Source organism: Mustela lutreola, chromosome 1, assembly GCF_030435805.1.
Source record: "Mustela lutreola isolate mMusLut2 chromosome 1, mMusLut2.pri, whole genome shotgun sequence".
Lineage (NCBI taxonomy): Eukaryota > Metazoa > Chordata > Mammalia > Carnivora > Mustelidae > Mustela > Mustela lutreola.
In genome coordinates this window covers 67,430,476-67,458,094 of record NC_081290.1, presented here as the reverse complement: position 1 = coordinate 67,458,094, position 27,619 = coordinate 67,430,476, and the positions used below count along the sequence as shown (strand labels likewise).

The following is a 27,619-nucleotide window of genomic DNA, read 5'->3' as shown; positions in this document are numbered from 1 at the left end:
GTGGGGCGCATGGCTGAGCAGGGCAACCCCCATCCAGCTAGACAGCATAGCCTACCCACCCATCAGTTCTTCCTCAAAGATGGAAAGCACAAATTTAACCTGTGCCATCATAAGGATGCTCTTTGACGGCGGCCAAGACGTCCTGGCTGTGCCTAGTGTGGGACCCCTTCCGCCATGTCACCATCTCACCCCTTAGCACAGTAACTGGGCATCAACAAGAAACTTATAACCCAGCAAGAAACACAAGCATAATATTTTTCCTTCAAATGAAGACACCAACTATTCCAAAAGGTTTCACCTTTTTAAAGTTAATTACTGGGGTTTCTGGGTGGCTCAGTCAATTAAGTATCTGCCTTTGGCTCAGGTCATGATCCCAGGGTCCTGAGATAGAGTCCAGTAACGGGATCTGGGGCTTCTGCTTCTCCCTCTCCCTCTGCCTGACACTCCCCCTGCTTGTGCTCATGCTCTTGCACTCTCTCTCAACTAAATAAATAATATCTTCAAAAAAAATTTTTTTTAATTTAGTTAACTCTTTCTTGGAAGGACTTTCCTTAAACAAAAGCCAAAAAAAGCACATCACCAACATCATGAAGGGCAGGCTGATAAGCACGCAGCTTTCACCATCCAGGTAATATGGACCAATCTGCCTTAAAGAAACTGCCTTAAAGAAAATAAATGGAAAAATGAGAGATGGGTAATGTCGTTTTAATGTTAAACAAGTGTATTGCACATTGGGTTTTTTTTTTTTTTTAGTCAACTGAGGTACTTATTAATGATTCAGATATCAAAAATTTTAAGTGTCAGAATGTTTTAAAGCATTTCTAAGTGCTTTTTTCAACTGCAAGAACAATGAGTATTTTTGGCTTCAGAATATTTTCCACTGCATTGTAATGAACAAGCAGCTCAGTGTTAGGTTTTAAACCAAAGCAGGGATTACATCAAGAATGCAGTTTGAATTGTGCATCTATCTAAATACAAAAGTGGGGGGAAAATCCTAACTGCAGGCCACAGTCTCCCCCAGACACATCCCCCGAAAGCTAACACTCATACTTCTGCTCCTCCAGCCCAGAATCTTCCCAAGACTGAGTCTGTGCTCACTTGTGCCCAATAGGTTAAATTAGATGATAGGGGATGGGACGCCTGGGTGGCTCAGTTGGTTAAGCAGCTGCCTTCGGCTCAGGTCATGATCCCAGCGTCCTGGGATCGAGTCCCACATCGGGCTCCTTGCTCCGCAGGGAGCCTGCTTCTCCCTCTGACTCTTCCTTCCACTCTGTCTGCCTGTGCTCGCTCTCACTCACTCTCTCTCTGACAAATAAATAAATAAAATCTTTAAAAAAAAAAAAAAAAAAAAAAAAAAAAAAAAATTAGATGATAGGGGAAACAAAATTCAATTCAGAAACCCAGACAAAAGTCTGAGCTTTGCTTGAAAAATGAAAGGCTACTGCGGTGAGACCTAACATATTCTACCCCTTCAAACAATCAAGACATTTAACTCCAAAGACAGATCTCAAATAAGAGACAGCCCAAACTCAAGTTGACTGCAGGGCAGCATGCCACAGCCAGATGCAAAGACCTCAAGTGCAGATGTGTCTTTGAGTCCAAGGGTCAGGGACAAATACCAGACAACATGACCCCAGACGACATGGAGGACCCGATGAACCATGACCCCTCCCTTCCCCTGTAGCTGGATTCTCCATCACGACTCTCTCCCTTGCCCAGGCCAGTCCCTGGACCTTGCCTTGGAAGGGCAGCTACTTGCCGAAGAGAGAACACTAGGGACACCATTCTCAATTCCCGGGCACAACCTCAAGGGCAGTATCAGTTTCCACTTTTAAAGACTTTTCCCTAAACTGAAACAGGCAGGATCACTGAAAGTATGCAGTTGTTAATGAAACATATGGCCCAGAATTACTTTTTCTCCCCTTCCAACAATAGGACACAGTTATGTGATCCTGGAAGCAAGGCCACTGCAGACCTATAGTTGGGAAAGTCATCCCAGAGCCCCTGGACTCCTGACAGTGTTTCTGGAAATACCAGGTTACTTGATCTATGGTACATTTCCCCCGCCAGCCCTTGCTGGCATACACACTGAAAAAAGAACACTGCGGACCACCCTAATGACCTTTCAGCAGGCAGACTCGATTTTCCTTAACTGGGGACAAAGGTCACACAAGCAAAAAGCCATTCCTTGTCCAGATAACCTGTGCAGAGCCTGCCACCTCCCCAGGCAACCTACAGCAGTATGGCAGGGGAACAGAGACTGGCCTGGGGGGAACTGCAGCCTGGAGCGGTCTGGTGGGAAATGGCAGAGGTCAGGGTGGCCCCATACCACACGCAGACCCGGGGAACACCAGGGTTGCAGGGACAAGGAGCTGCTACATGACAAGAAGGTTGGGAGCGGGAGGCGGCTGCCCCTGGCCGCGAAGAACCCAGCTCCTCTTCGGGTGAGGCCAAGGAGGAGCAAGGCGCACCGCTGGCATCCTAAACCCTCAACCATACGCTCCGGAGAACTCTCTGACCCCAAACACGGAACGCACAAACCCCGCAGATCCCTGGGCTCATCCTAGGACCCGGGGCGCCGGTCTCTCAAACAGACCTGCTGCCTCCCCCGATTGGGCGAATCCAAAGGGCACGGATTTAAAGAAACCTCCCACCCTGAGAGACCACCGACGCCTGGGAGGGCGGGGAAGCCGGATCCAGAAAAGCGGTCAGCGCGGGGGCAGCAGCGGGTTCCTCGGATCGGTCAGTGCCACTGCGGCCTCCATGTCCCTAGGTTGTTGGGTGACCCCACCCGAGCGGTATCGCCCCCAGCCAGGGCCCCAACGCTCCCGCCCGCCCCGCTGTGCCGGCCCCCAGCTTGCGGCCAGGACCCTGCGCCCCGCACCCCCGTCCCCAGCCCCGCGCCGGCCACAGCGGACACGAGCCGGGGCCGGCGCGGGGACGCAGCGCCCGCAGTGCGACTGGCGCAGCCAACGAGGCGCGAGGCGCGCCGCCCGGACCCCGACCCCGCGGCCGAGGAAGGTACCCGCCCTGGGTTCAAGAGTACGCGGGTGGGCACGGGCCAAGGACAGGGCCGAGGGGAGGATCAGCGCTAGTTGGGGGAACGCAGGTCCGGAGCAGCGGGACCCGGGAAGAGGAAAAATGGGGGTCCCCTCCGAAACTGGGGAAGTGGGGAGAGGGTCTCCTCCGGAGTGCGGCGGGAGGCTGGGAGGCACATTCTGGGTCCAGGATAACGGGGGCGGGCAGAAGAATAAGGGAGCCCTCCGAGGCAGGGAAGAGGGATGGAAAGGTCCCTCCGGGACCCAGGAGAAGTAGGAGGGGTCCGCTTTGGGCTGCGGGCCGGGGACCACGGGATGCGAGCCCGGAGCCACGCATAACAGGGATGAGCAGGGAGCTGGGCGCGTCCCTGCCGCGCCAGAGGGGAAAGAGCGCCCAGGTCCGCGCGCGAGAGCAGGAGAGTCCAAGACCCCGCCGGGGAAGGGGCAGGAGAGGCGGGACCCGCCGCAGGGGTCCCGCGGCCGCGCGTGCGGGTAGCGGAGTGGAGGTCGAGGGTGTCGCGGCAGGCGAGAGAGGGCCAGTCACGCGAGGAGGGGCGGGCGCTCACCTTGGGTTTGTACAGCCACTTTCGGAACCTGTTCATCATCGCCGCGCCGCGCGGACCCGGCCCCGCGGCCCTCGCCTCCGCAGCGCTGCGCCCCGCCCGGCTGCAGCGCGGGGCGGACGCGGGGGCAGGGCCGGGCCGGGGCCCGCGCGGTGCCTGGACGGCTGGCGCGAGCGGAGCCCAGCGCGGGGCCTGGCGGAGGGTGGCGGACAGATGCGCGGGGCAGGTGCGCGGTCGGAGATGCTCCGCTAGCGGCGCGCAGGGCGGACCCGCAGCCCCGCAGCAGGCGAACCGGCGGGCAGACAGACGCTGGCACCGCGGCGCCGGCTCCTCGCGGCTCACTGACAACCCGCGCCTCGCGGGCCACCGCGCCGCTCGCCGCACATGCGCCGACGCGCCGCGAGCCCCCTGCCCGCCCGCCCAATCCCGAGGCGCCGTGCCGCGCCCCGCCCGAGGCGCGCTCCCCGAGGGCGACCCAGCGCTCCCGGGAACGGCGAAAAACTACAAGTCCCGATGGGCATTGCGGGGAGGCGGGGCCCTGGAAACACCGCCCTTGGTCGCGCAGGGGGCGCTGTGTATTCTGGGGCTTGTAGTCTTTCCGCAGGGAGAGCCGGAGCGTGCAAGCCGGTTGCTAGGTGACGAGGTCCAAACTGCGCCCTTGAGCACACCCCCTGTCCCGGCTAGTGGCGGAGGTCCCGGCTGAGTAAGCGTGAAGTGGGGGACCCGCCTGGCTTTGTGAGACCTGCCGCACCCGCTGGCTCTGGCATCTGCTGTGGCTGCGGGTGGAAGTGGGACGGGAGGTTGGCGGCAGGAGCGCCCGCGAAGCCGGCCCGCAGGTAGGAGGTGGGAAGGAAGCAGGTAGGGAGCCGATAGGGAGGAGGGCGAGGCCGGTCCCCTCAGCCGTCCCCTCAGCCGTCCCCTCAGCACCAGCGCCTCTCTCCAGTAGCTTCCCATGGTCTGCAGGCGGTGCTCATCCTCCTTTTGCTTCTCATCTTGCTTTCGCTGACCACCTTTCTGGGCTTCTTCCCAGCTTCTTGATTAAAGTTAACTGTGCTTTTGTTTTCTTTTTAATCGCTACAATAAACGGTGCTTTTCATAAAGATTTTCTACCGTATTTACTACTTCCCCCAACCGTGCCCTAATTTGGATCCATAAAGACAATCACCAAAATCTAAGAACCTATTATGTATCAAGCAGAGAGCTAAAAACAAATGTGTTGAATACAAAAAACTTAAATTCCCATTGACAGCTGTAGAAACTGAGGGAGAAGATGCTGCTATGCTCTTGGCTTTAGGAGAGGGTCCAGATCAAGGTCAGCAGGCCCCCAGCAGTTTCGCACTTTCCCCTGACCCCACCCAGCACCTCTCTTTCGGTGTTCTGAAATGTGCAGACTTGGGGTGCAGGAAATGGAAGGAATGTCTCCCTTGGTAGAGAACTTACTCTCTGAGACTCCTGTTATTTATCAGTGGTCCCAGGGCTAAGTGCTCTGATGGCTCTGGGTCCCTGAGCTCTTTAGTCTATGAGAGTCAATGAGACTGGGCACAAGCAGCCTCGGGGATTTCCTTATGTACTGGTGGTGGGCCATGTTCATTTTTGAGTGCCTGGTTGATCTTCCCTACTCCCTCCAGCTACTACTGAATCGCTGCTCCCGTAAGGAGCAAACACACTACCCACACACCCTGAGTTGCCTCTTATCTTCAGCTCTTCTGCATCTTCTTTCTGGAGCCCACTCTTGTGGGCTCCAGGTCTGATTTTTCACTCTAATCAGATTTTTACCCAACTCCTACTCCAAAGTTCTTCATCAAAGTCATTGTTGACCCCGATATTGCTAAGTCCAGTGATCAGATCCCCATCTCTTCCTGGAACTGTCAGCAGCAGGCAACCCGGCCAAGTGCTTGCCTCCTTAACACGCCACCTTTTTTTTTTTTTTTAAAGATTTTATTTATTTATTTGACAGAGAGGGAGATCACAAATAGGTAGAGAGACAGACAGAGAGAGAGATGAGGAGAAGCAGGCTCCCTGCTGAGCAGAGAGCCCTATTCGGGACTCGATCCCAGGCCCCTGGGATCATGACCTGAGCTGAAGGTAGAGGCTTAACCCACTGAGCCACCCAGGCGCCCCTTAACACGCCACCTTGCTTGACTGGAACAGATCACACTCCCTGACTCTCCTCTTGTGGTTGCTCCTTCTCAGTCTTCTTGGCTGGGGTCCCCTCTGTTTCCCAGCCTCCTAACACAAGAGCTCCAGGACTCAGTCCTTGGAAGCTCTTCTCTTCACTCCTTCCCTGGGTGATTTTCTGCAGTCACACAGTCTGATAAAAAACCATTTTCTCCTGACCTTTCCAAAACGTATATCTCTAGCCTGAACATCACCCTGGGACTGCAGACCCCGTTACCTATTCTTTGCCGGTAGAAGTCTAACAAGTCCCCTTAAACTCAACATGCCCAAATGGACTCTCCATCTTTCCCCCTAAGACCTCCTCCTCCCCAGCCAGTGCTTCTAGCATGAGAACTCGGGATAGAAACTTGGGTGCCTGCTCTCTATGGTTCTGTCCTTGGCCAACTCCAAGGCTGGGGCTGTTGCTGCTGTGCAGAGGCTTCCCCCGATGCCTCCCAGTTTGAAACTGTGCTTGGGAGGAAGGCTGGCTTCAGGGAAGTGAGTATATCAGTTAAGATTAGGTTCTTAATCTTAAGATTAAGCTAGGGGTGCCTGGGTGGCTGAGTTGGTTAAGCATCGACTCTTGACTTTGGCTTAGGTCATGATCTTATGGGTTATGGAATAGAGCCCTGTGTCTGGCTCCCGCTCAGTAGGGAGTCTGCTTCTTTCTCTCTCTGCCCCTCCCCTTGCTCATGTTCACTCTTGCTCTCGCTCTCTCTCTCCCTAAAATAAAAAAATCTTTTAAAATTTTTTAGGGGCACCCCAGGTGGCTCAGTAGGTTAAGTGGCTGCCTTTGGCTTGGATCATGATCCCAGAGTCCTGGAATCAAGCCCCACATCAGGCTCCCTGCTCTTGGGGAAACTGCTTCCCCCTCTGCCCCCCCACCCCGCTCATGTTCTCTGTCTCTCTCTCTCTCTTAAATAAATAGCATCTTTTTAAAAATTTTTAAAGATTAGATTAAGCTACATGTAACAAAAACCCCCAAGATCATAGTGACCCAAATAAGATCATTCATGTTTCCATAAAGGAGGTTAGTGGGGAGGCAATCCTGGAAGATATAGCAGCTATAGAAAGCCACCAGGGACTTGGTTCTTCTCTCTTCCTTCTCTGCCATCTTGAACATGTTTCCTCACAGTCCAGAATGGCTGCCCAAGTTCCTGCCATCACTTCTGAGTCCAGGCAGCAGGATGGGAAAGAGAAAAAGCATGTATGCCTCTGCCTTTTTAGAAAGAATTTCCTGAAATCTCACACCTTCATGGCATACCCAGCTGTCACAAAGGTGGGAGAATGTCATCTTCCAGCTGGGCAGCAAAAAACCCAACTAAAACTTGGTGCTTTGTTACTCAGGAGGAAAGGGGGTCTGGAGATTAAAAAGCAACCAGCAAAACCTGCCATGGGGGTCTGTACTTAGAGCACAAGCCTTCAGAGCATGACTTGGCAAAAATCCTTCAGAGAATTTTACTAGGCTCAAAAGCCAGGGAAAGAATGTATATGAATTAATGCAATTTGGTATCTATGGAAATGAAGGCTCTCTAGTGGCTGAGACTGTTGAACTGGTTTGTGTCTGATGGAATTTAAACCTCCTGTAGTCTCATTTCTTTCTATAAATAGGATTTGCTAAGAAAAGAGAAGCTTTGGTCCAGCCCACCTTTAAAGTTTCCTTAAATATGAGGCAGTCAAGTCTTGATTAGGGGAGTTAAATCTTGAGAATTAAATGCCACTCCCCAACCTCTGGTTTTGCCCCCATTAAAACAAAACCGAGGAGCTAAGAGCATGTATCAGAATCAGATGACTTTATACCTGTCTCCCACCCAGACATGTGATCATATTGCCTAAGCTCATAGGCCAACTTCAGTGAGAATGTAAAACTCCAAGGTCTCTTTTCCTGATGTCCACCTTCTTGGTGCAGCTGCTGCTTGCTGGGGTGAGGGTGCAGATCCCCTGGCCCAGGAGCCCTGGGCCTGACAGTGAGCCAGGGACCCCTCTCTCCTCCCCACAACCCCCCACAGACTCCCTTCTGCAGCCACCACCTGGCTCATGCTGTCATAGCTTCCAGTTTGTTCTATCCAAGCCAGCTCTGGATTTGGGGGACAGCTTGGGTGGTTCCCTTGCTCTTCGTGGACTTGTGTCCTCACCAAAGGGCCGCTAGAAGCATGCTTTCTCTGGAATGTTCCAGCTCCAGGATAGGAGGGAGGGCAGGAATGTCATCTGCCCTGGAGCAGCTCCCCTGCATGCAGACCGCCCAAATCAGCTGCTGGAGGGAGGGAGCCCTTTTCTGACTGTTCTTGGTTCCTCCAGGCTGAACTGTGTTCAGAGCAGAGGCAGGATGGTAGGGTCAAGGGCGAGACCCCATCTAGGGGCAGCGCCCCCAAGGGAGAGCCGGGAGAAGGGATAAAAGATACTGCATCCTTAACATTGTTTCTATAAAAACGGACTTTTTACTTGTTGCACTCATTTTCTTGTGAGCTCTGGAATATGTGAATGTTATTTGCCTTTATTATGTTGGCATGGTGCCTCTTTCACCCAGGAATGGCTCCCCCCGAGATGTTCTCACGAGTCAGGCAGAGAGGCTCAATCTCCAACTCCTCAAGGGGTTTGTTCTCATCCACATCTACTTGCTTAGTAAATCTTATCATATCTGTTATCCTCCATTTAAATGAAACAATAAAACTGAACTCTGTTGAACTATAGGATCTATGGGAGCACAGGTTTTAAAAAACACTAATATTGGGGAGGGTATGTGATTTGGTGAGTGCTGTGAAGTGTGTAAACCTGGTGATTCACAGACCTGTACCCCTGGGGATAAAAATATATGTTTATAAAAAATAAAATAAATAAAAAAAATAAAAAATAAAAAACAAAAAAAAAAACACTAATATGATCTTTGGGGAGATCTATCTCTGGGTGTCAAAGCCATCTTTCAGATTAAAACTATGAGTACCGGTTAGGGTACCTTCTGGCACCTTCTGGCACCTTCTGGACCTTCTGGCACCTTTTTGTGCCCTGTTGTTCACCCTGCAGACACAGCTGTGGCACTGGCTGGGGACCAGCTCCAGTAAGGGCCAGGACTTAGAGGCAGGAAAGCAGGGTCCTGCTCCAGATGCTCATGGGGGCGTCACACAAGTTCAGACGAGTTCAGAGAAGGCACAGAGAAGGGACAAGTTGGGGGAGGAGGAAGCCAGCCTGCACAGGGGCTGTGTTTGCATCTGGTGTTGTTGGGATGCCTAGGAGCTCACCAGGGAGAGGACAAAGAGTGTTCAAGTTTCGGGAGACACATGTCAGGGGTGTGGGAGCCAGTGAGAAGCCTGGTGGACAGAGCTGGGGTAAAGCAGAAGCAGGAAAAGGGCTCAGGATCTGGGATCCTAGATTAGGAAGGGTCCCCCAGGAGCTGAGAACTTGGAGGGATTTGTTCATGATGGCTGTTAGTGGCAGGAGACTCTCCTGACCTGAGACCACTCCTCCCCAAACCTCCCTCCCCTCAGAGGGTAGCACCGCCCCTGTCTGATCTACCAGGGGCCTTGGGTCCTCCTGCCTTTCCCCCACACTGGGCACAGAACCTACCTAATAAAATAAGGTGTTCCTGGGTCCATCAGCTGCATTAGGCGGAGAAAAACCCAATCTTGCTAGGGCAAAGATTGCAAATGGTGGAAATAAATCTCTTCCAGGACTTCACCAGAGTCAGTGTTTCCTTCATGGCCCCTGAGGCCCGTCACTGCAAGCCAGACCCCAGGAAGGGGTCCCTCAGAGCCGGGATCTGGGCAGACCCCCTCCCTAGAGTCCAGGCCCCACACCAAGAAAAGGAACTGGCTACACGTCCCTCAGTGCCACCTTTGGCTCAGAGATTCCTTCAGGTCGTGCCCAGAGCTCACTCCCTTGGTACTGATCACTCATGCGCACTTTGGGGCAAGACCAGTTGTAGAAATAGGGCTGTGTCACACCAGAGTCCCCCACAGGTCTTGGCCGTTACCTTCAGCAGTTTGCCCTGGTTTCTGTAGGACCATTGGCTGGTCTCAGTGCATTTCCCTGTTTCGAAAGGACTTTCCTAGTCACATACAAGAGAGGGTCCTGCTGGCTTCAGTCCCTGCAAAGTAGGGCTGGCCCCAGGAGCAACCCCTGAGGGGACAGCCCCAGGTCAGGTCTGCAGGGCTGGGTGGTACAGGGGCCCAGGGATGCAGCCAGCAGATGGGAGAGGATGCAGACTGGTCCTGACCTTGACCAGGGCAGTGTCGAAGCCTCTTTCCCTGAGCGCTTGGTAAAACCCACTCAGAACGGTGCCAGGTGCAGGGCTCCTGCTAGAGCCCCTTGTACTGGGTTCTGATGTCCTTGGCCTGCCACCTGCTATCACCTAGAAATTCTCTTGCTTTCTGGTCCCTTGTGTGAACCGACAGGGAAGGGTGTGGGGCCTTGCCTGTCTGCACATGCCATCCTTCTGTCCAGGTCAGAGATGGATTCAATGCTGGGTAATCTGAGGCCACTCCAAAATCCTGTCCCTTCTGAAGCCACCTGCTCTCTCCCTCGGTGACAAAAGGCACTTGGGAGCCCCGTCTACCAGGAAACCAACCCATCCTTCCTTTCTGTAACATCTTCTCTCCTGATTCCCCTCTTCTCTTTCTGGAGTGCCTGTTAATTGGCACGTGGACTTTTTGGAGAGGTTCTCTGCTTTCCTGTGTGCTTTTCTCCTACTTTCTGCATCTTCATCTTTTTTTTTTTTTTTTTTTTTTAAGATTTTGTTTATTCAGGGGCACCTGGGTGATTCAGTGGGTTAAGCCTCTGCCTTCGGCTCAGGTCATGATCTTAGGGTCCTGGAATCGAGCTCCACATCAGGCTCTCTGCTCAGCAGGGGGCCTGCTTCTCCCCCTCCACCCACCGCCTGCTTCTCTGCCTACTTGTGATCTCTGTCTGTCAAATAAATAAATAAAATATTTTTTTAAAAAAAAATTTTGTTTATTCATTAGAGCGAGAGAACGCACAAGTGTGGAGATAGACAGAGGGAAAAGCAGACTCCCTGCAGAGCAGAGAGCCCAACATAGGGCCCAATCCCAGGACTCCAGGATCACGACCAAAACCAAAGGCAGCATCTTTTTTTTTTTTTTTTAAATTTATTTATTTGACACACAGAGAGAGATCACAAGTAGGCAGAGCAGCAGGCAGAGAAAGAGAGGGGGAAGCAGGCTCCCTGTGGAGCAGAGAGCCCGACGCGGGGCTCGATCCCAGGACCCTGAGACCATGACCCCAGCCGAAGGCAGTGGCTTAACCCACTGAGCCACCCAGGCGCCCCCAAAGGCAGAGTCTTAACCAACTGAGCCCTCCAGGGCCCCTGGACTTCATTATTTTTTTGCTCTCAGGGAGATTTTCTCAACTTTACCTTCTGCCCCTTGTATTCACATCTTTAGTTCTGCTGCCATATTTTCATTTGCAAGAACTCCGTTTTCCGCCGGGGTTCCTCGTTCCTCAGATCCCATATGGCTAGTCTTTGGGAGGGGTGTGCTTGAATCTGGGCTTGAACTCTGCTCCTCCTCTCGCTGGCTTGCTTCAGTGTTTCGTGTCAGAGGTTCTCTGAGGCGTCCTCTGGTATTTGGTCCTCACTCTCCTTAAAGCGCTGGGGGACTCAGCCAGCGGCCACATCGGCTGAGATAGCCCATCTCCCTGGGGACCCTAGTGACAGTTTGCTTTTCTGACCTGTCTCCCCTAGGGGGCCTCAGCTGGGGGCTGCTATCTAGAGCCATCCCAAGTTGTTGGGGGTGAAACAGAGGTGCCTCAGTGGTCCCCAGGGCACTGGCAGCCTGGCTCTGCCAACAGCAGGTGCCTGGGAAGACCAGCAGGGGGGCGGCAGGTGGGGAGGGAGCCCCTGCTGGGCCTGTCCACCCCTCTCCAAGGACAATTTGGAGGTTACCTGTTAGAACTGGTTCCTGGGGGCCCAGCCCCACCCCAGACAGCTTCTCCAATGTCTCCCAGAGAGGGTCTCTGGGCAAACCGGTCTCCTGGAGATAGTATGTTTCTGGAATGTTCAGTGCCCATACCAGTTCTGACTACTTACCAATTATGTATTCTCTCTAGGTTTTGGGTCCTTCGTCTTTAAAATGGGAGTGTTGGCTCTGGTGACCAGAGGACTCTTTTTGCTCCAGCCTTTGGGGATTAGGTTACCCACCCCTCTGGGCAAGGCCTGCTGCCTAGACAGTCACTGAACCCCACCTGGGCTGAGAGCTGCTCAGAGCTTCCCCCACTCCCAGGGGTCATCCCTACCTTTGCACAGTTGCAGGCCTTGGGGCCACATTGGGTGCCTGGGAGCGTCCAGGGGCTGTGGGTGAGGGCTCCCCAAGGCCAGCCTGGGCCCTGCAAGTAGCAGAGGCCTGCAGGGATACAGTCCTGGAAGTGGGCCGAGATTACCCAGCTGGGGTTCCTCCTTCCCTCTAACACACTCCCTCACTGTGAGAGGCCCCAGGCTCCCCAGAGGCCCCAGGCTATCTGTGGCTAAGGGGTCTGTGGCTGCCTTTGCCACCTGCTGAGGCTGTGGAGCATGTGACCTGGAGTGGTTTGCTTTTAGGGTCCTGCCCTGGGAAGATGGCCTACTATGGAAAATGCATTGAAACTGTCATTGAGCAATTGAACAAATTTCAGCCTGAGAAGGACAGTCCTGAGCAGTTCTTGGAGGCGACATCCACAGCCCTACAGGTAGGGCCAGAGGGCAGCTCGGGGCTTGCTGCGAGGCTTGCCCATGACACCTGTCATGTAGCTAGTTACCTTCTAGCAAAACAACATCAAATTCCTTCCTCACAGCTGCTTCCCTTCTGACCTGGGGAGAGACCTTGAGCACAGCTCCTAGGTGTGCGTGGTGTCACTGTAGGTCACAACGATGACCCTTCAGGGACAGGTCACCATGTGTGACCTCAAGAGGCACTCTTGTTGATCAGAATGTCACCCCAGTGTTGTGAAAAGAAATAAGGCCTCCGCAACCCAGGACATACCTGTGCGGTACCATCCCAAACCAAAAATAGGGAAGAGTCACGTTAAATGGGCCACCACTCTGGAGAGTGGCGTCCTTCCTGGGGCAGCTCTGCACGGACAGTGAGTGGGCTAACTGGCCTCCCACAGAGCAGTGAGGCCCGAAGGAGCCCACCCCACACTCCACCGCTCCTTCCTCTTGTGATCTACACCTGGAAGAAACAAGGGACCTTCCCCTTGGCAACTCAGCCCTGTCCCTGTGCCCCAGGATGGTCCCTGTCCTTTTCTGCCCCAACTGCAGCCCACCCCCATTTCCAGCATGTACAGAGACCACTCAGCAGGATCCCAGGATGGGAGTGGTGTGGCTCTGGCCCCTCCCAACCCCTCAGCAGCCCTCGGAGGCCTCGCTGGGATGGAGGTCTCTGCCCTTGTGTCCGCCGGCCATGTGTCGAGGGCGGAGCCCAGGGAGCAGGAGTGTGCATTGCGAGGGGACCTTCGGGACTTTGGGAACATGGGTCCCATTGGAAAATCTGTGGGATAGCCCACCGCCCGCCACCCACCATCATCATCCAGCATTGAGAACAACTGCACCTGCAGCGGCTTGAAGGTAGGCTGGGCTGTGGTGTGAACGCCACAAACTTCTACTGCAAGTTTGCCTCTGATTGCTTTACCAGGGCCCTTGGGAGCTATTTAGCACCCACCCCCTGGGGAACAGCTGTGACCAGGCCCCACCTCCACCACCCCCCACCTGCTCAGCTGCAGCGTTTGCCAGGCCCCAGGCCAGAGACGGACTCCCTTTCCCTTGGGGTGTGGTAGGGGATTCTCCTCCTTTATGGGCTGCCTGTGGTATGGCAGCCTGAAAACCCAGAGACAGGATGGGGTAGGTGGGCACTGGCAGCTGAAGGGTCCTGAGCCCTGGGTGGTAGGCACACAAAAAGGCTGGAGGGGTTCCAGCAACCAGAGCCTCTCCCACAGGAGAAAGCTTGGGACTCTGCTGACCCAGGGCCTGCTCCCAGTGTCACTCAGGGGAAGACCAGGCAGGTCTCGGGAAACACTCCTCCCCCCAGGCCCCTGCACCCTTCTTTCGAGCTCTTGCCCTCAGAGCCTAGGTTTGGTGGGGAGGTGGTCAGGCCACAATGCTCCAGCCCCAGGAGGAACTGGCTTCCCCAGCGCCTGCTTGCTGCCTGGCCCCTTGGGCTACTCCAGGGCACAGCTGAGCTTCTCTGTCTGCCACAGGTCTTTCCCAGCAGCCATGACTGCTGTTAGTCTTCTTGTCCTAAAAGGAAGACCTTCCTTGAGGGTCTCACCTTCCACTTCTGAGAAGGCTCCTCTGCCTGTGCCCCTCCAAAATTTTCCCCCACTGCTCAGCACAAACAGTGGAGTTACTGTCTTTATTTCTAAATAACAACTGTTACAGAAAGTTGCGTTTGTTACAACAAATAGTGTGGGTCATTTTTCCCCACAACCAACAGATTATTATGGGCAAGCCCCGCATGATTCCGCCCACCCTGCTCTGTGTGCGTTTCTGTGGGGAGGGAGATCAGCACGGCGTCCGCGCCCCGGAGAGCCGCCCGGGATCTCTGCAATGGGCACCGATGCTCACACCGGGCAGAGAGGCAGCTGGGCCCCCAGATCCTTTCAAATGTCCACCTCGAGTCCAGGCAGCTGGGACAACACACTCTTGTCTCCAGTTGTCAGAAAATTGGTATGATCTGCTGCTTTTGTTGGACAAATGCTCAAGACTGCCACCTGACAGAGAATGACCTGGCATGTAAATGGGCCAGCAGTCCAGAGAAGGGCAGTCCAGAGAAGGGCAGCAGTCCAGAGAAGGTTCAAAAAAGATAAGTTGCAGTCCTAACCACTGGTTACCTGTGAATGTGACCTCACTGAGAAACACCGTCTTTACAGATATCATTAAGAATCTCGAGATAAGATCATCCTTGATTCAGGATGAGCCCCAAATCCAGTGACTAGCATCGTTGTAAGAAGAGGGAAATCAGGGCACAGATGCAGAGACACAAGGAAGAAGTCCATGTAACCTCAGAGGCAGAGTTTAGTGATACATCTATGAGCTATGCATACTGGGACGGTTGAAACTACCCAAAGCAGGGGAGAAACACGGCATGGACTCTCCCTCTGGTCCCCAAGAAGGGGCCGACCTCCCAACATCTCACTTTTGGAATTCTGTCATTCCTATTGTTTTCAGCTGCAAAGTGGGTGGCAATTTGTTAAGCAGCCTCAGGACATTTGCACAGACAGGGAGCCTGCTGAGGGATGCCAAGGACAGAGGGGCCAGGTTGGCACACTCCAGGTGGCTGCCAGAATGCTGGGGACCAGGTGGGGAGGAGCGCACCTGAGGTGGTCAGATGGAGTCTGGCTGGAAAAGTGGGGAAAGGTCCAGGGACTTGTGGGCTGGGGGAAGGTGCGCTGACTTCCTCTCTGCAGATCGATCTATAGATCACACAGGGATCCGTCACCACTTCAGACATGTGGTGCTGAGACATGGGGCTGAGCCTCTCCAGGTGCCAGTCTCCAGAGTGGCCTGAGACCGATATGGAGGAACCAGCTGGAGCTGGAGAAGGGAGGCAGGGACAGGTGGGCACGAGGGTGATGGTGCCAGCAACCAGGCATGCTGCCAACCGGCGTCCTGCGCTGGCCAGAAAGCCTGGTTCTCCTGTGCTCCCTGGACAGACCCTCAGGGTGGGACGGGAATGAGGAGGAGCTCCTCCCTCCACCCTCTGCCCCACCCCATGCTCCCAGCTCTGACCCCCCCACAGTTAATGTCACTTGGGAACAGGCATCATTAGAGCACCATGATGGTGGGTGGACTTGAGAGTTTCCCGAAGGGGGATGGATGCTGGGGGGCAGTACTCTTTAGGTCCTGCCTTGGGCTATTCCGTCCCCTCCTGCGCACCCCCAGAACCCCACATGGCCAGCTGGCATGACGGCTGGGCCACCAGGCTGGACAGGTGAGGGCATCCTGGGCAGAGCAGACAGCATGGGCTCTCTGCAGAGCCCATGAGGTCTCAGCAGCCTCCAACAAGGGTCTGCCTTTGAGAGTAAGCACCTGAGGGCTTGTGGAGAATGGGGATCTGCCGGGCAGAGGGGTCTGCATGAGCCAGGGACAGTGGAATCCTGACCTGTGGCAGGCGCTATGTGGGCGCGGTGGCCCAGTGGGGCCTGAGTGCATAGAAGCTTAGACCCCGGGGCCATCGTGGCAGCCGTAGGCAAGGACTGGCAGGCAGGTGAGTCCTAAGCAGGAGAAGGGAATGGTCAGCACAGGGCTGGCAATAGAGGCACTGGACAGTTGTTCAGTCCAACAGTTCAGGGGTAAGGCAGGGCAGGGAGAGACCCAGCAGAGCACCCAGCCCAGGCCCCCCAGCCAGGGAGAGAGGTGCTGGGGAGGGTAGTTAGGGGAAGGGGAGGGGGCTCGTGCAGGAAGGTAGGGGGGAAAGCAGGGGCCAGGGGCCTGAAATCACCAGCCATGGCCTTGCCCGGGAGGCAGCAGGTGCCAGAGGCCACATCCCAGAATGCCGTTCTCATTCTTCTGGTCAGTAGCTTCACAGGAGGCCTGGGCTCAGGAAATCATTTTTGTTTGAGTTTCAGTGCCTCGTTTATTGACATCAAATATCCAAAATCCAAAAGATCCAAAATTGTGTCCATTGGTGAGGGAGGATTCTCCCTCCCCCACCAGCCCTCCTGGGAGATAAGCAGAGACCAGTATCCTGTAGTTCCTTCCAGAGACGTGAAGGACTCTCTCACAGAGACTCTATGGGTGTCAAAAATTACATCTACATGGTATCTTTTACATATAAAAGCAATATCACTTTTGTATAAAATTTTCAGACAGTTTTAGCCATTGGTAGCCCCTGGTCGCACAGTCCTGCACTTGGCCATTGGCCCTGAAGCTTCCCTGGGAGCTTGTTCCGTGTCTGTGGATGCAAGAACATCCTCCTACTGGCTGTGACCATCACGCAGCCATCTCTACCTGATGGGCTTGGAGGTCCTTTCTGGTATTTGAGGGTGAGAAGCACCACGGAGCTGATGGGTGTGCCTGGGCCTCTGCAGCTGGGGTCATGTCCCAGAAGAGGCAGCTTCTCCATGAGAGAGAGAGGGCCCTGGTGAGCTCTCTAGACACAGCCAGCTGACCGTGTCCTCGGCAGTCAGGGAGTGTCTGTTCCCCTCCAGTCTGGCTTACACACTGCGCTGGCAGCTGGTTTCATCGTTGCCAAATAGGTGCGAAAGGGCGTTTGGGGTAGTTCTAATCAACATTTCTCTTATTTTAGTTTTGAAACAGTATGTGTTTCTGCGACTGAACTATCTACTTGAACATGTATCTTTTGGGAAACAGTGTTTGACTATGAGACAATCCCAGAAAGCAATGACTTGAAGAAATTAGAGGTATTTTTGCTCACGTAGGAAGCAGTCTGCAGACAGGCAGTCTAGGGTGGGTTCAGCGGCCCTGGTACCATTAGGAATGCATTCTCCTTCCTCTCTGCTTGGCGCTCCTTAGAATGTACCTCTATCTTGCGGTCACAAAACAGCTGCCCTGCCTCCAACATTGCATCCATATTCCAGGTAAGAAGAGGAGAGAGGCAAACAGCACAAGGCAGGTGCCAGGTGAATCTGCCTAACTTTCTAAGAGCCTTCTTGGAGGCTACACCAGGCAATCTGCCATTAAATCTCATTGATTAAAGCCCTTTTTTACATGGCTCCATCAGCAGGGGGCTGGAAAAAATTCGGGCTGAGCACACCATTCACGATGAGATAGCATTCTTCTATTGGACAGCAGAAGGGGAGAAAGGGTTGTGCCGACATCTGGCAGCCCCAACGTTCTCTCTCTGATCTTCTCCCTGGCTTCATTCTTGGCATCACTGATGACCAGGGCTCCTAGGTATTTTGCCACATGCTGAAATCCGCACCCAGGCCCCTTTCCTGCCCTGGACCCTGGTCTTGCCCTGCCCTATCTCTGCGGTACCAGCAGGCAAGCCGGTCTGGGAACTCCTGCAGGAGGCAGCTGGTGATGGTGGAACATGGGCAGGCTTGCAGGCCTCTGGGTCTTCTGCCCCGCAGGCCTGGTCCTCTCCCAGGACTTTCCATGAAACTCTTATCCAAGGGCTGGCTAACCTCCCTGGGGGCCACCCGGGAGCTGTGTACTTGGGAGTCCTGAACTGGACCGAGGCCTAAAATGGTATCACAACACTGTGTCTCCTGGATGGCCACCACCCTCTAGGTTCTGTGACCAAGGCTAGCTTGGGGTTAAGAGTAAGCTCTGGTACTGGGGCCCTCTCTGCAACTCAGCCTGGCCCTACCTCCTTTCAGGAAAAGCCTGGTCAGCCCAGCCAACCCAGCCCCAGCAACCCTCTGCCAGCCTGGCCAGAAGGAGCCTCAGCGGCCTCTGACCCATGTCACCCCACCAGGCCTCGGTCTCCCCTCTGTGACCAGCTGGGTTCCCTGGAGGCAAGGATCTGGCCCTGGACCCAGCCTAACCCCTGGACCAGGGTGTCATTTACTGCTTGGCTCTGCATCTTCCAGGACCCCTGGGCCCTGTGCAGCCCTGCCTGACCTCCTTGCCTGGGGCATGATGTCATGAGGGCTTCCAGCCACAGGCTCAAGGCTCTGACCTTATTAAAAATACAGACTCCTGCTTCCTAAATGCAGATGCAATGAATGAGAAGCAGAGTCACTGTTGTCTGAGCCTCAGAGGCAGGCATCCTGCAGAATCATCAGCCTCGCTCCAGCCCCGCTGACTCACTGCTCTCCTGCCTGCCAGCGGGGCCGCCCCGAGCTTCCTCGGGCTTTCTCAGACAATGAACACCCAGTGTGGGCACAGCCCAGGGGTCAGGGGATTGTGCAGGGAAACTGACGCAGAAGCCTGGCTGGATGGAGACCCTGCTCTGCACCCAGTCTGTGCTCAGCAAGGTCTCTGGGTCCCTACCATAGTGCATAGAGACAGGACGTTGTGTTCCTGCTCTTGTGAGCACAGGGTGACATTCTCGCAGGGACGGGCGATCAACTGCCAGTATGCGCAGGGGCAAGGTTGCTGGCTGACGTCTGACTGTGGTGGGGTCCAGAACACCTCCCAGGTCATGTAGTACCTGAGCACTCCTGCTGGGAATGAAGGAGCAAGTGCGCAAGGAGGAGCATTGCAGGCAGAGGGAACAGGTGCAGAGGCCCTGAGAGGACATCCTACATGCCGGAGAAGCAGAGGGAGGCCAGTATGGCTGGAGTGGGGCCAGGGTTGGGTACGGACTCAGAAGAAGCCTCACTGGCTACAATAAGGACTCCTTCTGGAAGGTTTAAAGAGGGACAGACATGATGTCACTTCCATTTTAAAAGAATTGCTTGATGGCCAGGTTGGAAATAGAGGACAAGCAAGAGGAGAAGCCAAAAAGCAGCTTGGCTCCTTTAGCCGCCCCTGAGGCCCTGGGGTGGGAGCAGAAGGATCTATCAGGGGTTTCTTCTGAACAGCTGAGAGTGTTTGGTTGGAAAGGCTGGGAAGGGGTAGGTTTGGGCAAAGCCCAGGAGACCAGCCTCCTACGTGGCCACAGACAGATAAGTGAGGGGAGGACAAGGAGCAGACAGAGCTTTCTGGAGTCCAGGGAGGGCTGGCTGGGTGAGGGGCCCCACGGGCTGCATGCAGACAGTGAAGAAACTGGGCGGGAGGGATGGGCCCTGAGACAAGGAGCCTGCAACGGAGCCTGTGAGCCAGGCTGCCGGCAGGAACTATGAGTGTGAGAACATTGCTGCCAGGGGCCTTTCCAGGCACTGAGAGGGGCCAGGGATTTAGTACGGTGGTGCTCAAGCTTAGAGCTCCAGTCTGGAGGGGCCTGGGGCTGCGTCACCTCCAGTGGGGCAGGAAGAGACACGTCGTCTCCCTTGCCGTGCTGTCCCTCCTGTAAGGGCAGGACCAAACCTGGGCGCAGAGCCCCCTGAAGAACACTGTCCCTGGGCTTCCAGCCCCCCTGGTACCAGTGGGAATGACACCGTCTGCCAAAACAACAACCAGATGTCTCACGCACACCCGTGGGGGACACAGACTCTCCAACGTCCTGTGGCTTGTCCAGGAGTCCTCAGGCTGTCTCATTTCTGTTTTCTTATGAAAACAGGAAGAAACCATGAAGGAAAAGATAGATTTGACCCCCCCCCAAAAGAAAGAGAAACCTCTGTGTGCTCTGTGTGCCAAAAAATACTTTATATAAAATTAAAGGAGAAATTACAAACTCAGAAAAATAACTATCGTAATAGTGCGCACATTTTTTTGCCTCACTATATAAAGAGCTCATGGGACGCCTGGGTGGCTCAGTCGTTAAGCATCTGCCTTCGGCTCAGGTCCTGGGATCGAGTCCTGCATCAGGTTCCCTGCTCAACAAAGAGCCTGCTTCTCCCTCTACCCCTCCCCCTGCTCGTTCCCCCCCCCCAAATAAAATCCTTTAAAAAATAAAATAGCGGGGCGCCTGGGTGGTTCAGTGGGTTAAAGCCTCTGCCTTCAGCTCAGGTCATGGTCCCAGAGTCCTGGGATAGAGCCCCGCATCAAGCTTTCTGCTCAGCGGGGAGCCTGCTTCCTCCTCTCTCTCTGCCTGCCTCTCTGCCTACTTGTGATCTCTGTCTGTCAAATAAATAAATAAAAATCTTTAAAAATAAAGTAAAATAAAATAGCTCATAAAAATGATTAAGAAAAATATTGTCTCAATAAAAAGTTAGCCAAGAATGTAAATTGGTAATTCACAGAAGTACAAATAAATGTCCGGTAAACAGAGGAAAATTTCACTGACAAGAAAAAAATTCAAACTAAAACAACGAGATACCAAAATGTATTTAATAGATTGCCCCCAAAAAAAAACTTTCTTGTTTTTTATTTAATTTTATTTATTTATCAGATAGAGATCACGAGTAGGCAGAGAGGCAGGCAGAGAGAGAGAGAGAAGCAGGCTCTCTGCTGAGCAGAGAGTCCAATGCGGAGCTGGATCCCAGGACCCTGAGATCATGACCTGAACTGAAGGCAGAGGCTTTAACCTACTGAGCCACCCAGGTACCCTGCAGGTGGCTTTGTTTTGATGTGCTTTGCACCTGTCAGGGGCTGGTCTGAACTTTTACTTCATCCTGCAGGACCAGTCTTGGGGCCGCATTCTCATCTGCGGGGCATCAGGGCATGGCAGCCTTGCCATCCCTGCCCCACGGGAGACAGCGACTCCCGCCACTGACATGTAGGCTCCTACCCTTTCCCCTTGCCCTGCACTTCTTTCATATACGGCCAGATACCTTTAGGCGTCCCAAGCAGCATAGTGCTCACAAAATCTTCACATTACAATTGACATGGCAGGTTTTTTGTTTTTTGTTTTTAAAGAGTAGGTAGAGGGAGGCAGAGAGAGGGAGAAGCATGCCCCTGCTGAGCAGAGAGCCCAATGTGGGGCTCGATCCCAGGACCCTGGGACCATGACCTGAACCAAAGGCAGAGGCTTTAACCCACTCAGCCACCCAGGCACCCTACATGGCAGGTTTAATATGAAACATGTATGAATTAGTCTAAACTTCACAGCACAGGACGATACTGGATTTTTTTTTCTTCCAAAGTGGAAAAGCTTGGGACATACGTACAAGGATGATACAGGATTATTTTTCTTTCTTCTAAAATGGAAAAGCTAAACATATGTTCCAGCACCGACAGAAAACATTTTGTCTTTCCATGTAAACCGTGCGAGGCCGACATCCCGGCAGGCTCAGTTAGGGCACAGGAGAGCCGGGTGACAGAAACCAGCCAGACACAGGCAGAAAGCACCAACGTTCCAAATTGAGAAGAACAAAGCAGATGATGGGGGGGAAACGCTTGAAAAGTTTTCTTCTCAAATGCCCTGAACTTTTCTTGTGTGTGGGCATCTCTTGCATTTTGGATGGTTCCCTTCCATTCCCAGAAGTGTGATTGCTGGGCTGAAGGGCACGGTTGGGGGGTGGGTATAAGGTGCCCAAAACGTGTTCCCAGACTGCTTGCAGGAAAGGCTCCTCAGCACCTGCTCCCCTCCCCCATGCCAGGCCTCTGCGGCCATGCGGGCAGTCCTTTTCATTCTTCTTATTTTCAAAAGCTCAATTCCTTTTTTGAATAAGCGCATGCAAACACAGGTTACCAAATGTTGCAGTCTCCCCAGCGTGACCCCCTACCAGGTACATTCCGTCCCCTCTGCCCCCATTACTGGTGATTCCCGCCTGGTCCGCATACCCAACGAGTTCCCCAGAGGCTGCCTTACCATTCTCTTATTTCTCTGGGGGTTACTTTTTTACCCTTTACAAGAGCTTCTTCATCTTTCTTACTGTGGTGAGACACATGTGAGGCAGACTGTTCACCGTCTTAACCATGTTAAACACAAGGTTCATCGGCATTAAGTATCTTCACCTTCCGCAGCCATCCCCACCTGTCCCCAACAGAAACCATCCCCATGAAGCCCCAGCTGCCCATCCCCGCCCCCAGCCCCCAGCATCCTGCTTTTCTGTCTTGGGAGTCTGACTTCTCCAGGGACCTCCCATTCGTGAAATCACACATTTGTCCTTTTGGGGCATTCGTTTTAATGCATCATTTCCATGTTTATTTCTGTCTTTGCCCCCATCCTGAGGTGGGCGGACCCGCTCGGTGGGAGGCTCTGCCAGCAGCTATGGGGGTGGTACTCTGGCTGAGCTCTTCCCCTGCATGGAGGGGCTCCTGGCCCTGGCCCATGGCCCCCTCCCGCTATTTCTCTCCTAGACTCTGAGCCCCCAGAAGCAGGCATTCATTTTGGAGCTGCTGTCTGGGTGCCTCGAGTACTGGAAGCTGATGGCCGTGGTGGTGGACGCCTTCTACGTGCGGGCCGGCTGGTTGTGCCCACGGGCCGACTATAGCCTCTTCCAGGGTAGGTGTCCCTGCGGGCCAGGCCTACAGCCCTTGTGACAAGGGCCCCAGACTTGCAGCAGCAGTGATGACCTGGGGAAGTTGGAGTGCACGGACCCTCCTCAGGTTCCTGCTGTTTCCAAGGCACTCCTGCTTTCTGGCGTCTCCCATGGGCCCTCAACTCACTGGGTCCTCAGGGATGCCTGTGAGTGCACAGGCCAGGGTCCACCTGACAGACACGGACACAGACTCCAGGCCTACTGAAGAGCACAGGGCTCCTGTCCCGGGGGACAGGGCATGGGGGCTGAGGGGTGCTGGGGGGCTGAGCTTGGTGGCCAGAGGTCAGGTCTGGAGTTGGCTCCTAGGCCCCGCCCACACCCACGACACTCCGCTGGAATCCACTGTGCATCGCTGGCCGACCTACCCGTTTGTGTAACCAACAGTCCCTCGGACGGCCCTCACCTGGCCTAGGGAGTTCAAGTTCCTGTTGGTTCGAGGCTACTTGGTCTCTCAGAATTAACAAACAAAAATCCAAAATGATTTTACTTCTACCCGGGGGCCTTCAGGCATTTCTGAGAACTCATCAGAGGAGTTAATGTGTGTGGAAGTGGGGCGGACACCGCGGGACGCTCACCAGTATGACATGACCTCATTTTTGCAATCCTGTCATCCTGTCATTTTCCCGGGCTGCCAGGTGGAGCGGCCGCCCTGACAGTGGTGGGGCCTGGGGCCTGTGTGCACCTGTCAGGCCCTGGCCTCTGGCTGACTCCCCCAAGATCCAGTGCTAGGGGGGCGGGGGGAGGACCCCCCAGGGTCGGCCCCATGCTCACCAGCCCTGTCTCCTTAGTGATCTGCTACCTGGCCATGTTCCAGCTGCAGGAGCTTGGCTTTCAGCTCTTCTGTGACATTGTGAAGGCCCAGCCCGTGGACAAAATGCACAAGGTGCGACCTCTCCACCCACCTGTGTCTCCGCCTTGTTCTTTTAAGATTTTGTTTATTTGACTTGAGAGAGAGAGCGCGCGCGCACGCGCGCACAAGCAGGGGGACAAGCAGGCAGAGGGAGAAGCAGGCAGTACTTGATCCTGGGACCCCGAGATCACAACCTGAGCCAAAGGCCAATGCCGACACACGACTCTTATGCTGCCTGGCCTGCCCCCAGTAAGTGACCTGTCCCTAAGGCCCACTGCTTACAGTACAGTGAGCAGTGACCAGACGTCCTATTTCCTTGTCCACATGAAGCTCTCCTTGGGGACAGCAGCATGTGGCCTCCCCTTTCAGCTGTTTTGAGGAGCCTGGCTTGAGTGGTCTGGAGTGGTCCCCTGACTAGACAAGGCCCTCCAAGCTGGAGTGTGGCTTCAGCTTGGAGGACCCCCGACAGAGAAGCCCCCCAGCAGGGTGTGGCAATCCCTTCACTGAGGGCTAGGGCCCGAGCTTCATCTCAGCAGGGCAGACAGCTCCTCCTGGGGCCATGGCCTCCCCAAGCGACAGCCAGCTAGCTCTACAAAAGCCTCCAGCTCCCCGAGATGGCCAGCCTCCCCTGAGAAGCTAAACTGTGCTGTGCCTTCTAGAACCAGAACTGTTACACTTGAGGGCCGTGGCTGGAAAGCAGCCGTTAGGAGCCCCCAGCCGCTGGAAATTCCTGCTGCAGTGGGGTCCGAGCCATCCCAGGGCACACATCCTCAATCCCTTGAGGGCAGCTCGCTCCTGGGGCCCACCACCATCACTGCCCTGGGCGAGCAGAAGCAGACTGCAGAAAACAGGGCAACTCCGTTCTTGAATTCTGGAGCCAACGGGGTGGGGGTGGGGGAGGCAGACCACTGTCCGTCTGTCCCCACCAAGAACTCTCCAGAAGTGGGGGGTGTGGGGCGCTTGGGTGGCTCAGTGGGTTAAAGCCTCTGCCTTCAGCTCAGGTCATGATCTCAGGGTCCTGGAATCAAGTCACTCACGGAGCTCTCTGCTTAGCGGGGAGCCTTCTTCCCCCCCTCTCTCTGTCTGCCTCTCTCCTTACTTGTGATCTCTCTCTCTATCTCTGTCAAATAAATAAATAAAATCTTTAAGCAAAAAAAAAAAAAAAAGTAGGGGGTGGGCCGTGCAGGTCTTGGGCAGCTGGCTCAAGCACAGGGTCCCCACCAGCGGGGGTGGGCCCTGCTTGGCCAGGGCATGCTACAAGATTGGAGTGGGCTGCCCCAAATGCCCAGATACCGTGTGCAGAAGCCCGTACGGTGAGGGGCAGCTCCCCAGAGTGGAGGAGGGCAGAGGTTAGACATCCATCTCTGTTATGGGGAGAGAGGGTCTGTCCTAAGAGGCTTCCTGCCTAGGTCTCCTCTCATGGTATGTTAGCCGCACCCACCCTCTGGATGCTGGCTTTCTGTGGGAGGGGACATGGGGGGGTTGGCGTCCAGGATGGGGGGGGTTGGAGCCCAGGACCACCCCCAGTGGTTCCTGTTTCTCCCTTAGTTCCTTGGGTTCTTCTTCAACCCCTTAAACCTGTGCTCATGGATCAAGGATGAATGGAGCCTCATCTATGAGACCGCCCATGTGAGAGAGAACTGGATCGACCCCCTGATGAGGTGGGCCACGCTGGGGGCCTCCCTGCAGCCCACCCCACAAAGCCACCCTCACTGCTTGTCCCCACGTACCCTGACAGGCTTGGGCAGATGCTGGTTTCATAGGTGCAGGCCAGGACCCTCAGAAGGACCAGCATGGGAGGGCAGGGTAAAGCTGCCCCCCATTGCTTCCCTTCTGATAGGGCCTGGGGGGGGTGTCCACCTTGTCTTCTTGGGGCCGGAAAGACTGTTTCTGACAAGCAGACCACCTTAGGTATAGTCCAGAGGAGGCAGAAGTCCTGTGGGAAGGAAACTGGCCCTGGGGCCGTGGGGTGTCCCTGGAGCTACCCTGCCCCAGAAGAAAGGCCTCAGAGTCCTCAGTCCCAGCCGGGCTGGATTCACGGTCCATCCACAGGGCTGCCAGCAGGTGCTCGGGCTGCAGGGCCTGAGAGCTACTTCTGAGTCAGCCTGCTTCCAGGGTACCCTGCCCCCTGCTCCCAGCCCCATGCAGCCCTACCGTTCCTAGACCTGGGGAGACCCCACTCCCTGTTGGCCCTCAGACAGGCCCTTCCTTCCTCTGGGGCCATGGTCCTCAAGCTGGGGGAGGAGCTATCAAGGCATGATGCCTGCCCTCATGGGAGCCCCACAGGCCAGGCTGGTGGTGTGGGCAATGCCCTGCCCAAATCTTGCTCCGGGACACCCCCGCCCCACCCCTGGAACCCTTCTCCAGCTGTCACCAACAGCACAGCTCCAAGAACTTTCCAGCACTCTCCAGCTTGCCCTGGCCTCTGTCCCCTGGGCCATGTGCTGGCCCAGATTAGCTCCACATCCCCACTGCTGCTCCCTTCAGATTGCTGGACCCCCGCAGTGAGGATCACTCTTGCCCCGTCCCTCCAGCTCCCCATTCACTCACTCACCAGCATGGCTTGGGAACACAGGGCTGCGGACCCTGCTTCCCCACCTGCTGTGTGACTCTGGGAGGAGCTGGTACAGTGCCAGCGTTGGAGCCATTATCACCCCACCCCGAGGTAGACTCCGGGCGCTTGGGGGCATCCTTTGGATCCCAAGGACCACGCCCTCATTGACCTGCTTTGCAAGTGGCCATAAGTGGCTGCTCCCAACTTTGCCTTCAAGATGGCAGCCAGAGGTCCAGGAGCTGATCCACCAGCTGGAGGAAGTGATGGCCAATCAGCTCCCTCTTTCAAAGACCAATGCCAGGGTCACAGAGCCCAAGGAGTTCAACCTGACTGTCCCCAGGCCCCGCGCCATTCCGGTCCCCGAGCCAGTTCCTGTTGTGGCCAAATCAAAACCAGTAAGTGCAGGCGTTTGCTGTGGGCACAGGCTGTGAGCCAGGGGCCGGCTGGCTCTCCCCAGGGCTGAGGGCACTCTGGTCCAAATTAAGAGTGTTTGATGACCCCTCCTGCCAATCCAGAGCCTGCCCAGTAGATTCCTGGGCTCCACATACTGAGGTCTGGTCAGGGACGTGAAATGAGACTGGGGGACCATGGGGCTCAGGCTCCTCTGGACTGGGGACTTGCAGCCTGTTGCAGGATACCTCTCCCTCCCCATTACATCACACACAGTGCCGCATGAATCCCCAGATTCTCTTCTGTGCTCTCCAGGCCACAGGCCGGCAATAACATCTATCTGTGTGACCCCAGTCAGATGGGCCTGTCCCCACCCCAGCACCTTTGCACATCTGTCCCCTCTGCCTAGACCTCATCCCCTCCCTCTCTTCTCCCTCTCCCTATCTTGGTGACACTCCTGCCAGTCAGGATGCTTTGTATTGCGAATACCAGGAAAAAGCTCTATCTGGGTTAGACTGTAGAGAACTGGCTGCCTCTGGTTGGATCGGCTTTCTAGCTGTGCTTCTGTGGGTCCCCTTTATCTTTGGGCAAACATCCATCATTGTAGTGAACCATCCAGGCCATGAGAGGACATGTAGGGCCAAGAACTCCACGACCTGCTCAAGTGGCATGCCTCCCCTTGAGCCGATCCCCTGATCAGGGTGCTGTGGTCCCTGCCCCAAGCACCTGTGGTGACTCAGCTTCCTGGAACAAATCTGGCTTCCTCACAGAGTTGAGGACTGTGTGGAGGATAAGGGGGTAGTGCTGGGGGGCCCCAGAATCCCAGCCCACTTCCACCACCCTTAGGTCACTGCAGCTTGTCTGCGCAGAGAAGCTTTCTGTAAACCCCTCACCTGGGTCAGGTCCCTCCAGTAGTTGGATGCTCGTTAGACACACAGGGCAGAGGGCCAGGAGTGAGGGTCTGGAGCTCAGGGCTTTCTGGGCTGTCCCTGCCCCACCCCCCACGGACATTGCCCCCTGCAGGCTGGTGAGATTCCCTGTGACCAGACCCAATGGAGATTTCTCAGGTCCTTTCCCTTCCCTTCCCTGGGCTCCAGGACACTCACTTTCCTGGGCTCTGTGACACTCTCCTGGCCTCAACTGCCCCTCCCGGCCTCCTCCCTTGTCCCCTGGCCACCCAGTCACCTGCCTGCTCCTCCATTGTCTCCTG

At 55.0% G+C, this 27,619-nt stretch overlaps 2 protein-coding genes across 16 annotated transcripts in view; one reads left to right on the top strand and one right to left on the bottom strand.

Moving 5' to 3' along the window:
• The window catches only part of ZFYVE28 (zinc finger FYVE-type containing 28), a 103,468-nt gene extending 99,450 nt beyond the window's left edge, over positions 1-4,018 (bottom strand). For 10 of the 12 annotated variants that reach the window (XR_009351822.1, XR_009351820.1, XR_009351834.1 and 7 more), the window contains exon 1: positions 3,605-4,011. Coding sequence is in view for 7 of the 12 variants with exons in the window: in XM_059166732.1 (XP_059022715.1) it covers positions 3,605-3,643 (39 nt within the window). In the remaining 5 variants the exon portion in view is untranslated. Of the gene's footprint in view, positions 1-3,604 lie in introns of all 12 variants that reach the window. The other 2 variants (XR_009351840.1, XR_009351839.1) reach the window with 1 other exon arrangement.
• An 86-nt stretch (positions 4,019-4,104) lies between these two features.
• CFAP99 (cilia and flagella associated protein 99) overlaps positions 4,105-27,619 on the top strand; it is a 35,418-nt gene continuing 11,903 nt past the window's right edge. For 2 of the 4 annotated variants that reach the window (XR_009351845.1, XM_059166806.1), the window contains exons 1-6: positions 4,105-4,437; positions 12,303-12,430; positions 22,434-22,578; positions 23,404-23,498; positions 25,014-25,126; positions 26,237-26,414. Coding sequence is in view for 3 of the 4 variants with exons in the window: in XM_059166806.1 (XP_059022789.1) it covers positions 12,320-12,430; positions 22,434-22,578; positions 23,404-23,498; positions 25,014-25,126; positions 26,237-26,414 (642 nt within the window). In the remaining variant the exon portion in view is untranslated. The remainder of the gene's footprint in view (positions 4,438-12,302; positions 12,431-22,433; positions 22,579-23,403; positions 23,499-25,013; positions 25,127-26,236; positions 26,415-27,619) is intronic. The other 2 variants (XM_059166819.1, XM_059166829.1) reach the window with 2 other exon arrangements.